This window comes from Hoplias malabaricus, chromosome Y (assembly GCF_029633855.1).
Source record: "Hoplias malabaricus isolate fHopMal1 chromosome Y, fHopMal1.hap1, whole genome shotgun sequence".
NCBI classification, from domain to species: domain Eukaryota; kingdom Metazoa; phylum Chordata; class Actinopteri; order Characiformes; family Erythrinidae; genus Hoplias; species Hoplias malabaricus.
In genome coordinates, this window is record NC_089820.1 from 13389219 (window position 1) to 13404366 (window position 15148).

General features: G+C 35.6%; 1 protein-coding gene across 1 annotated transcript in view; it reads left to right on the forward strand.

Moving 5' to 3' along the window:
• The first annotated feature begins 1554 nt into the window (after window positions 1-1554).
• LOC136678792 (RING-type E3 ubiquitin-protein ligase PPIL2-like) overlaps window positions 1555-15148 on the forward strand; it is a 41042-nt gene continuing 27448 nt past the window's right edge. The window contains exons 1-9 of the mRNA XM_066656929.1: window positions 1555-1703; window positions 2849-2898; window positions 2994-3039; window positions 3814-3876; window positions 4149-4200; window positions 12656-12707; window positions 12993-13084; window positions 13724-13813; window positions 15044-15119. Of these exons, the coding sequence (XP_066513026.1) occupies window positions 1672-1703; window positions 2849-2898; window positions 2994-3039; window positions 3814-3876; window positions 4149-4200; window positions 12656-12707; window positions 12993-13084; window positions 13724-13813; window positions 15044-15119 (553 nt within the window). The 5' untranslated portion in view covers window positions 1555-1671. The remainder of the gene's footprint in view (window positions 1704-2848; window positions 2899-2993; window positions 3040-3813; window positions 3877-4148; window positions 4201-12655; window positions 12708-12992; window positions 13085-13723; window positions 13814-15043; window positions 15120-15148) is intronic.

The window sequence follows — 15148 nt, forward strand, 5'->3', positions numbered from 1 at the left end:
ATACACCCTGGAGGGGACGCCAGTCCTTCACAGGGCAACACAGACATTCACACCTACGGACACTTTCGAGTCGCCAATCCACCTACTAACGTGTGTTTTTGGACTGTGGGAGAGCACCCGGAGGGAACCCACGCGGACACGGGGAGAACACACCAACTCCTCACAGACAGTCACCCGGAGCGGGAATGGAACCCACAACCTCCAGGTTCCTGGAGCTGTGTGACTGCAACACTACCTGCTGCGCCATCGTGCCGCCATCAAATCAGATATAAATCAGGTAATCTTTTTAACAGATGCCCTCAGCGGAAAAACAAAAAAACACCTGAACAGTATAATAATGAATACAAAACGTTATATGCGTATTTAATGTGCTACTCAGTGTCGCTAAACATGTCTGCGTTCAAGTGCCACACAGTGCTTCTTGAACACGTCAGTATTAGAAGGCGTGGCTGGATATGGGCGGAGTTGGATATGGGCGGAGTTGGATGTGAGCGGAGTTGGATGTCGGAGGAGTTGGATGTCCAACTCCGCCTTCCTACAGGCTGCAGCGAGACATACTTGCTCCGACCCGCGCAGTGACTCCAGGCCAGTTACACATCAGAGATTAGAACCCGGACTGGACCCGGATCGTATCCGCTAACCGTAGCTGACTGTTACGGATACTGTTAATGCTGGATGAAAAACGGATCCGGATCGGAGTCGCCTGCTATGTGGCGTATTAATTGCTGACCATTGTTAAAGCCCTCTGGCGACTACTCTTCAGGCGGAGCTGACAATTAAAGCAGACGCTAACCGAATAAACGCTGCACGCATCTCCACATACCCTCAAAAGTTTGCAATTACACCATATTCAATGTGTATTATTTTACATAACTTTAAGATGATTGAGCATACCGCGACCCTAAACGTAAAATATGATGATGATGAACATTTAGGTCAAGTTTTATTAAATAACAAATATTAATTGCCACTGTTATCGTCATTTGCTGAAAAGAGCTATACGTTCTTAACGTTCACTTATATAAAAAAAATAATATTTGCATATTTATCTTGGTAATACGGAGACCAAACTTTTGAATTATCTCCTATAATGTTCAAACCTTTAAGTCTGAATAGCATGGTAGATATTTTTGTACATAGAGAAAATAACGCATGCAAACGTTTCGTTAATTATGGGAAAATGTGAATGCTTACAGTATGTAATTTATTCCCAAAAGTTCAAACAGTAACAAAACACAAAGACACAAATATATTTCTTTGATAAATATAGAATTTTATAAATAACATCACGAAAAATCTAACTGCACCTTTAATTTATTCTTTCCAAAATGAAGAAAAGCAGCCTCTATTTTGTTGTTGGTAATTAGAAGAAATATTTAGTTACATGAAATGTTTATATATATATTTATTTATTTAATTGTATTATTATTATTATTATTATTATTATTATTATTATTATTATTATTATTATGTAAAAAAAAAAAAAAAAGAAGAAGAAACCTCAACAGAAAGAAAAAAATGATAGGAACCAAATACAATCAGGCGGTTTTATATCGGACCCATTTTACCACTGCACAACGTGTAGACGGTCGTATTTAGCCGTCTTGTTTAGGTTTTTAAAGTTAGAAATTCTTTTCTCTCTTGTGGCTCTGTTAACCTACAGGATACACAATGGGCAAGCGGCAGCATCAAAAGGACAAGATGTAAGTGTGTCGTTTCTCATTGGTTTCTGATTTAAGGCTGTGGACTAGGTAGGTTATGTTTAAGAATGCGCTGCGAAGTGTTCATTAACGCAGGGCTTTAGTAGGGTGTCTAGAAGTCCCCCCCAGGACACGTCCTCTTTAATAGAGTAACCATATTTTGGAGACTTAGGTTAGGATGTCGGTCTGGGGCAGATGAACACCTGGCCTGGGCGGAAGGTTTTGTGTGTTTGTGTTTGTTTGTGTGTGTGTGTGTGTGTGTGTGTGTGTGTGTGTGTGTATATGTATGTATGTATGTATGTATTTCCCCCCGAAAACTCATGAACCGACAAGATTCCACATTAGCGGTGAGGTTATTTTAAACTGGATGGATTAAAAAGGATGCTGTATGTAATGTAGGTAACTCTAGTCACAGACTCGTTGAAAATGTCTGGTTCCTTTTATGTTATTAAAAGAAAAATTGATGTAACAAAGTGGTAAACATGCCTATAGGTTTTTTTTTTTTTTTTTTTTTTTTTTTTTGGGTGTCAAATTCAATTTTGTATGTATTTACAATAATGAAAATAAGTATGATATGTGTGAATGAAACTGCTTCACTGTTCAAAGTGGAACAGAGAGTCTGAATAAAGATGTGGAGAAAGAAAATATATCTTAGCTTATTACTGAATTCCCAGCTGTGGCTCAAAGTGCAGTGTTTCCTCTGATTTATGTACTGATCTACTTTTGTTCTCATAGAGTTGTAGCACCTAGACAATATTATCCGTGAATTTAAAAAGCTTACCTGTCCATAAGCAATGTAAATAATTAAAAGTACTTAATTGTAAACTAATAATGTGTGGAAATTCAGAAAATATTATAAAAAAAATAATTTGGTATTTGCTTTAATTACTATTATGCATGTAGTGATGTAGTGCTATGGGTTTTTAACTAATCAATTTTCCCAAGATGTCATCTTGAATCTGCATTAAATATGTGTACAGACACTGATATAATATCACATTTAAATAAATTAAGTCACACAGTCTCTTTAATATATAAGGGTGCAGGTATAAGAAAAGAGCCAGAACCTTCACCATGTATATTATTGGAAACTGGTGATGGAAGTGAAGTATGACTTTTAATTTTTGCTTGCTTATTTTTATTTTCAGGTACATCACCAGTACAGAATACACTCATTTCTATGGAGGGAAAAAAGCAGGTATGTGTCTGATTTGGAGGACAAATGCAGTTGATTCTTTTTAACTTTAAATTGGTGTTTTGCATTAATTGTGTCTATTTTTATTTTATTTGTAGAAATCCCACAGGCCAATTTCAGGCGCTTACCCTTTGATCACTGCAGGTGAGTTTTGAACTCTGGGGAGTAACATTGGGCAAACTTTATTTTTATTTTATTTTTTTAGTAATCTAATAAAAAATATTTTGTGTAGGTTGTTGAAAATCTGTTTAGTGGGTGTTATGATCTGATTTTTGGGCAGTTCATAATAATCAAACAAGGAAGGTGAGAACTGAAAGTGTAAAAGAAATCATGTCTTTATTAATATGTATCTTATTTAAAAAGGGTTTGCAAACCACAAAGATAGCACTAGTGGAGAAAGAGAACCATTGAAGCCCAGTCCTGAACAGCAATTTTTTGATCAGACAGTATGTACCCAAATTTTTCAGCAACAAAAACAGAACCAAAAGAAAAGAATCTCCCATTCACTCATGCTGGAAAGCGTTATAAATGGGAGCAAACCCCTGTGCACCGGTGTGACCCACAACAAATCAGGTCTATTTTCTGCCTCATAATTCTACCTGCAACACCACAACAGAATAATACAGATAGCCAAGAGAGTTGACACAGTGGGCCACATGATACAAATCAAGTACATCAGTGTCACTGATATGAATCACTCAATAGTGTCCCTTATCAAGCATTTGTTAAACATGAATATGTGAGTGACTGAATTAATTAAATACCAGTTTCATGAGGTGTTTCATAGCCAGATATTACTAAATAGAGTAAGGTGCAGAAGACAATATATTTTTTTAATGACTATTGAAATATTTGTAGAGTTGTACATTAGTACCATTTCTTACTTATGTTTACATTTTCTGCAATTATTTTCAACAGTTTGTCTCTTCAGCCTTTTGAATATCCAATGTGCACCCCAGATGGTGTGGTCTTTGACTTAATGTAAGTACAGTTTCTACATGTCAGAAATTCTATATATTCAAAAAAAAAAACTAAAATACTAGTTTGACTTGTAAAATGTAGTAGAATATATATTGACATTTACAAGTATAGGGGAAAAATATACTTTTTCATATGTGCTGAAAGTGATTAATTGCATAATTCATACACACACACACACACACACAATGTCTGAATATTTAGCTTCTTATCTAAACATTTTGGTTTGGTTGTCAATAAAAATGCATGATAAATTGTTGCATTTCCTTCTCCAGGAGCATAGTTCCTTGGATTAAGAAGTTTGGAACCAACCCCATCTCAGGAGAGGTAGGCTCCAAAGTTCACTAAAGGCTTATGCATTTCTCATATCTGTAATACTCTTAAGCCTTTTGGAATGCAGCAGCAACTCTTGTTACCTAACCTATTCTCTGCAGTGCTTTCAGAGACTATGTCCCCTTCAATAAATTAAAAAGTACCCTCAGAGTAGCCAGTACACATGCATTTCCATGCTGTCAATAGTGAAATAGAAATATATAACTGGGCAGTTTGCAGTGCATTGCTGTTTTACACCCCTATATTTAAAAATGCTGCACGCTGCCTATAATTTTGGATACACCACATTAGTTTATGAAGATTAAACATGGATATACCATTTATCAGTCATATTAATCACACTAAAACAACTGAAGTATCAGTAAATTGTTGTCAAAAGAGAAGATAAGCTTAAAAACCCAAAACATAAACAAAAAAAAATTTTTTTTATGTGATGCACTGCATATGTTTAGCCACTAGAGAGCCTCAAACTCCTCTTGGTCAGCATGCCTGGTTAAAAATGGTGGGATGAGGGCATGAGAGTATTATGTAACACAAAGCAGAGTCGTGCATCTTTAAATCTGTAGGATCATCTGTGTTTCTATTCAGTAGAGTCTCTAAAGCTGTGAGAAGGTATAAATATCCAATGTTTCTTCTCTACTTAGAATGTCAGGAAACATTTCTTTAATATTTTATGCTCTCTGTGGCATAAGTATAATCTGTTTTCTTAGACAGTTCAGGGAAATGACTGCCAAAAATAGAACACATCCTTGGGTTACCACTAGGCCTTACCAACATCACAGTATCATGATATCATATCAATTATTACATTTACTGTATTTATACATGTGCCCTCTTAAAAAGGGACATTTTTATAAAACATCACTTCTATTTCAGAACAGTCTGAAACCCCAAGTATTTACCACAAATCAATCTCTTTGTTGATTGCGTAAGGTAGGGGTGACTAAACATTCAATTTTGAGGGACTAAAATGTGATTATTGTAGTGGGCTAAAGTATACCTCGTTCAAAAATATTTTACATATCATTGCACTATTATTTGATACTGGACTGATACCCCAGAATCTTTAATAGGGTTATATAAAAATGTGTATACTCTGATTTGATTTGAGTAACTTCCTCTTTTTGGTCAGGCATTGTATGTTATTGACTGATCTTTTGAATGTTTTCTCAATCAGTCAGTCATTAAATAAATAAGCAAAACAAAAAAAATGTAAATTTAATATTATTCTGTTTTAGAACTGAAAAAATGTCAAACAATGCAAAGTCTATCAAAACCCTTAAATAAAAAATAAACAACTGAGCCTTTTAAAAGTTTTTAAAATGCAAATGAATGCATTGCTGTCCTTTTTAAACTGACAACTAATACTTGCTCATTGCTTCAACATAATACATATTGTCCCTGTCCAATTAAATGCATGTATCTACCTTTACAGGAGAAGGAAAAAAACCTTTCAGTGGAAGTGAATATAAAAAGATTTTATTCCAAGTCATTTTGGAGCATTTCTGCTGGTTCATTCATCGTGAAATTTTTACATAACTTCATCTGCTGTGTTCAAATGATGTAGTAAACTAAAAATCAGCAAAAATGGAGATACATGTTTTTTTAATGCAGTGACAATACCTGTAATCTCTTATTTGTCTCCTCATGGCCAAGATAAATTCTATGTCTGCCCAGTTAACAGTCCCTAAAGATAAATTGCATACAATAAGTTTTCTTAATCTATGTCTATTACACCACATAATAGCTGTCCTTCATGTACAGGATGATGGATTTCAGTGCTGGCGTCGGCTTAGTGCTGTATTATTAATCTACCAGACACTCTTTGCTGTACTTTTAATTTACAGAGGCCATTAGGATTATAAGGAGAATTGCATGCATGGCCAGTTTGCTTTCCGCAGCTAAAGCTGGAGCTGTAACAAAATAGCATTGTCATTTGGTTTGTGTGGATCCCGTAGTATGTGTTTGTTCATATCTCTACTACACTGTGTTTGTATCAGTGTTTTCCACGTGTGTTTACACATTTGTTTGTATTGGACTGGCTCTGGAACTTGCACTACATGTTTGAAAATGTTTTTCTGGGTGTGTGTCTGTCTCTCTGTCTGTGTGTTATTAATTAATATTTGATTCCAGTACCAATACAGGTAATACTAAGGCAAATAACCTGATACTAATACAAATATGGTACTTTTAAAAGTAACAACATAAAAACATTTGTTTTGTCAAATGTGAAAACCCTTGGGATTTCAGTAGTGAAATTTAATAAATGAGGATGAAAATTATAATTTAATATATTTAGTTTAATGTTAAATAAGCTTCTACATAAATAACAGTTTACTGGAGTTAAACAACTCCATATGATATAGGTATTATGTGGGATGATTTGGAGGGAATGACTAGTGCAGTCTTGTGGACATGCCTGGACTTGTTATATCCAGCACAGACAAACATGCTTCTGTGTTAGCATCAGTAGCAGCTATATACTGCACCACATGTCTGTGTTTGTGAGACTGTGTGAATGTGGGCAGATGTCTTTCCTGACTGTCACATTCCTGTGTTTAACCAATGCAGCAAACAAATTTGGACCTCTTAAAGTCTCCAAAGGAGAAACAGTATATTCCAGCTGTCCATGTAGTTTTTACTCAAAACCTTGGCCCCTCTTAATATTAAAGTCTCAGAGGCCTTCTGAGTTTAAGATAGAGCTGTACAATATATCTGTATATATATGCAGACATTGTATATAAATATTATCTCATTTCACTTCCTTTTGAAACACAGATCTGTGTAAAATAGTGACAAAATGCATTACCCCTCCTTCAGTTGCTTACATACATTTTTCAGGATGTTTCTGAGGAAGTTAGATAAGCCACAATAATATTACTATGAGCAACACCAACTTCCAGCCCCAACTTCAGCTTGAATAACCAACTTAAAGTAACACACACATTGCTTACATATTGTTGCTGTCCAGAGAAAAAAACGTTTATCTCCACATTTTTTGTTCTTTTTTTTCTACATCATTTGCACACCGCTATCCCTAATATTGTATGACAATTTTATGATAAATGGACCAATAGAAATGCTCCAAAATAACTTTGGATCAAATTTTTTTACCTAGACTTTTATTGAAATTTAAGGTTTTTCCCTTCTACTAAGGCTAATCTTTTGTAGATAAATATTTTTCTTTGGGCAGTGATAATATGCAATACTTATTTGCCAGCTCCTTATTTGCGTTTTCAGTTTCCCCTTAAATGGCTGAACTTGTTGCACTGGCTGATTAATGATAGTTTGTGTGAGACAGGACTGAGTTGTTATGTTATTCTTCCTTGTGTACAATTCTGAATGTTAAAACATGCATAACCACTGAAAAAATGTTTTTATCAGATGACTCTTTACTGATTTCCCACTGTTTTCATCTAAGGCAACGTGGAATGTCTATGGTAACAGATTTTTAAAAAGAAAAGTTTTGTACTATTTCTAGAGTGAAGGCTATGTGTAAATTGTCTCTTCACACTCATCTCTGTCATTTATACAGATGTCCTGTATATAATATTACCCCTTTTACCTAAGTAAAAATAGTCCCATCTGAATAAGGCATATGATTTTATGTGGTTAATTCCAAAGTGCAAAATGTTGTGATAAAGATGATGTTTATTGAGTGACTTTAGCCTGCCTCAACATCCTGTAATTGGTCAAAGTCAGAACCATCCAAAAAAGTGTTTTTACACTGCCAACAAATTGAACCATGCTTCAGTTTGATCCAGACAGAGACAAACTATATTGTCTGAACCATCTTTTGGTTCTTTTTCGAAAAGTCCAAAGGTCTACAGGGTAGGTGTGAAAACACTCTAACATTCAGTCACATGCTTGTTACTGTGTAGGCTTATTTTGATAGTGTGTCACACCTCTGATTGCTGTTTAGAGTCTTTCTTTCTTTCTTTCTAATTGATTTAAATGAATTAATTTAATCAAAATAATGACTTGATCACTTGTATATCAGTAGAGACAGTGGAAACAGTAAAGTGTTTCATTGCCTTAACAAATTGTGGTGCCAAGCTAACATAATCAGCACTGTGTTGGAGTTTAAAGCAGAGGATATGGTCAATATGTTGAAGTGTGTGTTTTTAAATGTATGGATTGTTTTTTATGTCGTGGGCTTAACATGAGCTCCCTAGATTGCTAACAAGCTCTCACCTCCCACCAAGGTTTCTGCTGTGAAATACATATATAAATGCATGCACATAACTCCCAGTGTGCCATTCTTCCAGTTTCAAAACATTGCATCATCAAAATCTCAATGATCAGCTTAGCTAGGTCCAAAGATGAGTAACTGACATTTAATGCCATGTTAAATTATCCAATTAGATAAAGTCCTGAAAAGGAATTGGCTGAAAATATAACAGACAGATGATTGCATGTGGCTTCAGGAGATGTGGCATGCTTGATCACTGACCATATGTTTTGTTTAACATCACATATCTTCCATGAGTGAACATTGAACTGCTGTCAATGCAACACCTAATGTGGATTTATAATCTGTTATTTTCTGTTCCAGTACTGCTTCTATTTTTGACTTTTTTCAATTTTGCACAAGTGATTGAGATTCTGGGAGCAAACCCAGGGACAGAAAATGTATCAGTATTCTTTCCTCCTTTCTTTACCTTTTCTTTGTAAAAAAGAAGGAAAACTTAATTTGTCCACAGACTTTTAAAAAGGAAAAGAACAGGCTGTATGAAACGGACAGACCAAAACATAGTCATTCAAAGCATCATTTTCAAAAGTGTGCCCCAATATAGGAATAAATCACAATCATCCTAACAGCTCTTCTTTTAAAAAGATTGACCCCTAAAGGAACAAACATCGTCTTGCAAACAGTCTTTCTTCAGCGACTATGAAAAAACTACAGTAGATGGACATCTACCCCAGACAGGCTGCACTTTTGCCTTGACATGATGACATGTCTTTGTTGGCAGGTATGTGGTGTCTGTATGTCAGCAGGAAAAGCTTGTTTGGATAGACAAATTCAATCTTTATATGTAGTGGTGGAGAGACCATTGAACAGTTTAGGTAGATGGTATAGTGCAGCACTAAATGATATCGACAGAAGATCACTTGGCAAGGATTGTGGGCAATGGATACAAGTCAAGTTTTTCTTGGAGCAACTTATGATGTCCTTTCAACTCCACAAAATCTTGGACAGTGGGTAGGTGACAACACTAGTTGTAGATTATATACAGGGGTTGGCACACTGAAGCATGTTCTATCAGCTTGTAAGGTTAGTTTGTCGCAAGGGTGGCATACATGGAGACATAATCAGGTGCTAACGGTTTTAGCATGTTTGTTGGACAGCAAACGCTTAGAGGTAAACACATTAACATATGGTTGTAGTAATAAAGTTATTAGGTTTATGCGTGAGGGTGAACGTATTAGAGAGTGTGCACAGCATATAAATATTGGTAGATGGGGCGAAGCACGAGATTGGAAATTGCTGAAGCATTCGAAAGGAAGAAGTACGTGGACTTGGTGGCTGAGATGAGGGAACTTGGGTGGCAGGCACATGTTAGACTGGTGGAGATAGGTGTTAGGTGATTTGTAGCCAAGTCTGCCACATCCCTGCTTGTGCAGTTCAGCATCAGGGGCCGGAAACTAAGGGCAGCTGTGAAGGAGTTGTCAGAAACAGCTGAAGGCCTAGTCAGTGGTTGTGGATAAGGAGAACACAGACTAGTTGTGGAAATGCACTGCAGAGGTAATATTGTAGTGGTTGGTGATGTAGCACGGAAAGATCACTTAAGAACTGGTGGCACTGAGCATGCATTAACGGTGCCAGTGGGGCTAGGTACAGCCTTAATCACCAGGGAGGCCAGTGTGAATTTACGTTTGTTGATACTTAAGGGTAAGGTAGGGCTGTAAAGCTAGCTTGGAGTGAGGTGGGTCTGGGACGACAGACTTCACTGTTGAGCCTTCTGAAGGTGTCGTGGGCTTAATTCAGCAAAACACTGATAAGGGTAGGTGCCTACCTGATGACCCCTGTAAAGAGCTAGTGATACAGTGGGTGGTTTGGGTACTCATGTAATGGGCTCAATGAATAACCATAGATGTTAAGGGTAACAGTTGCTGATCAAATCATAAACAGCCACTGCAACCTTAGGGTGTAGCTGTAGGATTGGAACAATAGAAATTATGTGGCTGCCGCTAGGAAGAGAGTGGGGTGGGCCCTATGTGAAGCTCTAATGGATTAGCATAGGATATCTTGCATCTTATCTTGTGCATGATTATAATAATAAAACAAGAAAAAAATTGAATTAATGTATTCACACAAGCACCTCCATCACAACACACACAGAGATGTAACAGGTAAATAACTAATAATTAGCTTTTAACCTTACTACTTTCAGAGATGATAACTAATGCTCATGGATTGGTGTCTGTATTGCTACAGCAAAAGAAAAAATATCTTGTGAAATGATCTGTGAACATAAATCCCAACTATTCCTGAATGTGTTTTGCATATCATCAGTGGAAATAATGTTAAAATAGGTAATAGGCTATAGTTGTCTGACAGTAGCTAGGCATCTTACTAGGTGATAAAGGTAATTTCAATTATGAGCATAACAATATTCTTCTTGAAACTGGGTAATGAGACTGTTTGTGTGTGTGTGCATATTCCAGCAGCTTTTACATCTATTTGCTCATCCATACATGCTCAAATGGCCCCTTGTTAACTTGAGCCATGTAGTGCATTTGTAAAGTCCATTGGCTTAATACTCCCTTGTGAATGATACAGCTATGCACTGAAGTGTTCCAGAACCTGTTTTTCCCGAGATGCCAGCACTCCACATGTCAAGTGACTGGCTAAATCAGAGGAGACATTTTAGCAGTCTTCATTAACTGGTGATGCAGAGATCATTAGGCATGTGACTGCACCTTTTCATTCTTCAGAACTAGGCTAAAGTAGATTTTATCGACCAGCCTAAAGTAAGAGTGCTGAATCATCAGCATCAGCCCCAACCTGCCATTGCAGATTATCATCAAAGCCATAACTGTTTCTAGATCTGGATGAATGTGAGAACTCTAACGCTGTATAAGTCTGACCTATATCCTTCTTTCCTGAAGCATATAGTCCCTTAGGACTTTCAGCATTACTCTCTATAGTTTAGCATTCTACTACTAATAGAATTTGAATTTATTCATATAAATGCAGCTTGGTCTGGTGTTCACTTCTGTTCCCTGTTATAATTACCTATATGTTACATAAAATATTAAATTGTAGAAAAATATTCATGTGACAGGGCTTTAATTAAAGCTGATCATTTTTCACTTGCCTCTCACTACACATTATTAACACAGCTTTTAACATTACTCAGAACATGGTGTTACAAACCACTGTATACTCATTATATCTTTAATATTCTTCAGTCCTTATTTGTTTACTCAGACCAGAAGAGGATGGGTTCCCATTTTAAGTCTTGGATCCTCTAAGTTTTCTTCCTTATGTTCTGAGGGAGTTTTTCCTTCCAATGTCATATCAGCTTGTTATCTTGGAGCTAGACCCTGGATTTTGTGAAGCTGCTTTGTGACAAAATCAGATGTTAAAAGCAATCTAGGAATAACACTGGATTCAACTGGATTAGAAAGACATTTCATATGGAATAATTCAAATAGTTATACACAAAATTCATGATACATTTTTATATGATAGTGTTTTATTTTGGTACATTTTCCAATACTGCAAAAATGCTCAACATCTGTTATAGATTAATATGGTTTCATTTTCAGTTTACAATGGCATGTAATATTCTGGACCTTATTTTAAAACATGTCCATACCAAATTATTAAATACTGATAAGGAGTAAGTTAGTTTATTTATTTATTTATTTATATGCAAATGATTTTAACATAAAAAGAAAGTATTTTGCCATCACTGCTAGTTGCTTGTTTCATTTTTATAAACCTATACAATTATATATGCAATATAGTCAACATAATGATTAATTGAGCTTTTTATTTTCTTTTTTTCTATTTTTCTTTTGTTCACTGATGATTAGCATTGACAATATTACATATTGTCTTTTATATTTTTGATAGGTGTTGACATAATTTGTTATTCAAATAATAGAAAATACTGTGATTATAAAAATATAAGTCCACATCTAACTTTACCACCCTAATTTAATTAGTAAAGGAAAGGATCAAATGTGAATTTCTACTACTGACTGAACAAGCATTAAAGCTCACTTAATGAGCTGGCAATAACAACACCTTTGAACATGTGTCATCATGTGTATTTGAGTTTGTGTAGGATGTGAGTCAGCCGAAAATGATGCCACAGTGTGACGAGATCATTTTCAGTGGGCTGTGTGAAAACTTGTTCTGAGACATAATCTGTTTAAACACACTGAAAAGCAAACTCTCTCAACTTTATTTTCTTTCTTTTTCTTTCACTTTCAGAAACTAGAGGCCAAATCCCTCATCAAGCTTAACTTTGCTAAAAACAATGAAGGTAAACTTGTGTCTATGCTTCAGTTCTTTTTTTTTTTTTCATAATTAAACATAAATAGTAACAATTTCCGTATTTTTTTTTTATTTAATGCTTGGAAAAGAATTTCTCAATGGCTAGACTACTGTGCTATTATTTTAGCTAGTTATGCACTCTCAGAAAAAAATGTACACTAGAGATACATGTCACTAATGGCATACACACATGCATACATAAATACATACTGGATGTGAATCATTTCTCTATAATATCCTTTAATGTATCTTTGCTTTCTTTAAAAAACAAAAGGGAAGTACCACTGTCCTGTGCTGTACACAGTTTTCACCAACAATTCCCACATTGTGGCCAACAAAGTCACAGGAAATGTTTTCTCCTATGAGGTAAGCTCTAGTTACCGCTGAAAATGTGGGAAAGTTCATATATTTTGTGTGTTAAGAAAATACATGCAATAAAATAATCACACGCTTTTATGTTTACATTAAAATCTTGGTGATCAACCAAGACTTGTGTGGTGTTCCTGACCACCTGTTTTGCACTGAAGCTATGAGGCTGATATAGCTAACAAAAAATGAAAACCAACAGATCAGAATCTTGCAAACTTCATGCCTACGTTATCACATACTTACCCCAAATTGCAGGTTCTTCCTCTAACCTTTAAATTATGTTTAAATTAGGTTTTATAGCATCATCATTCAGCTTTTATTTGCAAAAGTGGTTCTCTAATGAGACATGCTTTTATGCCTAATGAATCTAATGTTAAAATTGAAATTATAATACTGAGATGTATCAGTATGCTCTTGTCCTACAAAGTGCCACATATTTATATACGTGAGTGTATAGGATAATTAAACTTGTACTATATAGCTACATTATCCTCATAGTTCAAGTGCATGACTGTTATTGGCATAGTTCAGTATTATTGAACTATGTATTGTTGGCAGACTTCAGTAGCTGTTGGCTAAAAATGTACACGTTATTGTGGCCACACACACACATGTAAAAAAAATTGTGTTTTCTAGGCTGTGGAGCAATTAAATATCAAGACAAAAAGTTACAAAGACCTGTTGACTGATGAGGTATTTACTCGTCAGGACATCATCACACTGCAGGTATGTGTCTGAAAGATGGAAGTGTGTTTGTGGAATACATGTATGTGTTCGTGTATGTATATTTAGAAATGCCTGTATTACAGGAGTGCCCTGCAGCAGTATATTATAGTAAACTAGTCACAAAGCCTTATCAGATGATGCAATCTTGTGGAAAGGCCCTTTGATGATTTAGACTTATGCCTGTGTGTGATATGTTAATCCTCATGTTAAACTGCTTCTGGAACAGCTAACATTTTTTTTATAAACAGAGTGATGGCAACAGGAATCTGGCTTTAGCAAAATTATTGAGGTTTTGCTTTGAAACAATAAATTCCATCTGTTATAGAGATAGTTTGGGTCTCTATTACCTAAATAGTGAAGGCATATTGATATTGATGGTTATCAGTATCTGGACAATATCCCCAATAAATTGGTGATTTCCACTACTGTGAACATTTCCAAAGCACCATAATCTCTTGGAGATTTGTGTGTCCAACATCTGAAGACTTCTTGAAGTTTTAGTGTACATCTTAATTATATAAATTAGTTTGTATTTCAAAAAAATAAAACAAGTAATGTTCCCCTTTAACTGATAAATTACATTGTTAGTTTTCCCAAAAAACTAACATTGTATCCCCAAACACTTTATATTAATATTGTGCATGTAAACGTCTTTTATAATTTTTCCAGTAATGATAGTGTTCAGATTTTGTGTGTGTGAGAGAGAGAGAGTTAGACACAGAAATGGGACAGGACAGTGAGACAGACTCTTTCTGTTCTGTGTCAGATCTTTTTGAATTTGTGGTGGTACAGGAAGATCACAGCAGTGTTTTTAAAATAGCAAGAGACAGAAGAAGACATGAGGCAAGTTATTTAGGCATATGAAGGTGTTAGATTAGAATATGGGGTCAAATATTTTTGGTTTTTATTAGGACAAGTGGCATTAGGGTCAGTTTGATGGGGTTTTATGCTGGTGTTGGCGAGAACAGGGCAGTGAAATTGTGATGCGGGATGGGCACACTGCCCTGCTGGATTCTGGATACACTCTTTGACCTGTTTGGATCGCACACTCTTGATTGGTGGGTCACTGAATGATAGAGCCAATGTGCTATTTTGTAAATTTTCATAACATATTAACCAGAGTGTAGGCAGACCTTGTCTCATGTATTTGTATAATGTTTGGATTAAATATTTCTATATTGATGGAAAACAGGTTGATAACCAAATCATTCTTCATCGATTGTGTTCTAGGACCCAACTAATTTGGATAAATTCAACGTCTCCAACTTTTTCCATGTGAAGAACAACTTGAAAGTTTTGGACCCTGGTTAGTTTTTTCATTTCAATGCATATTCC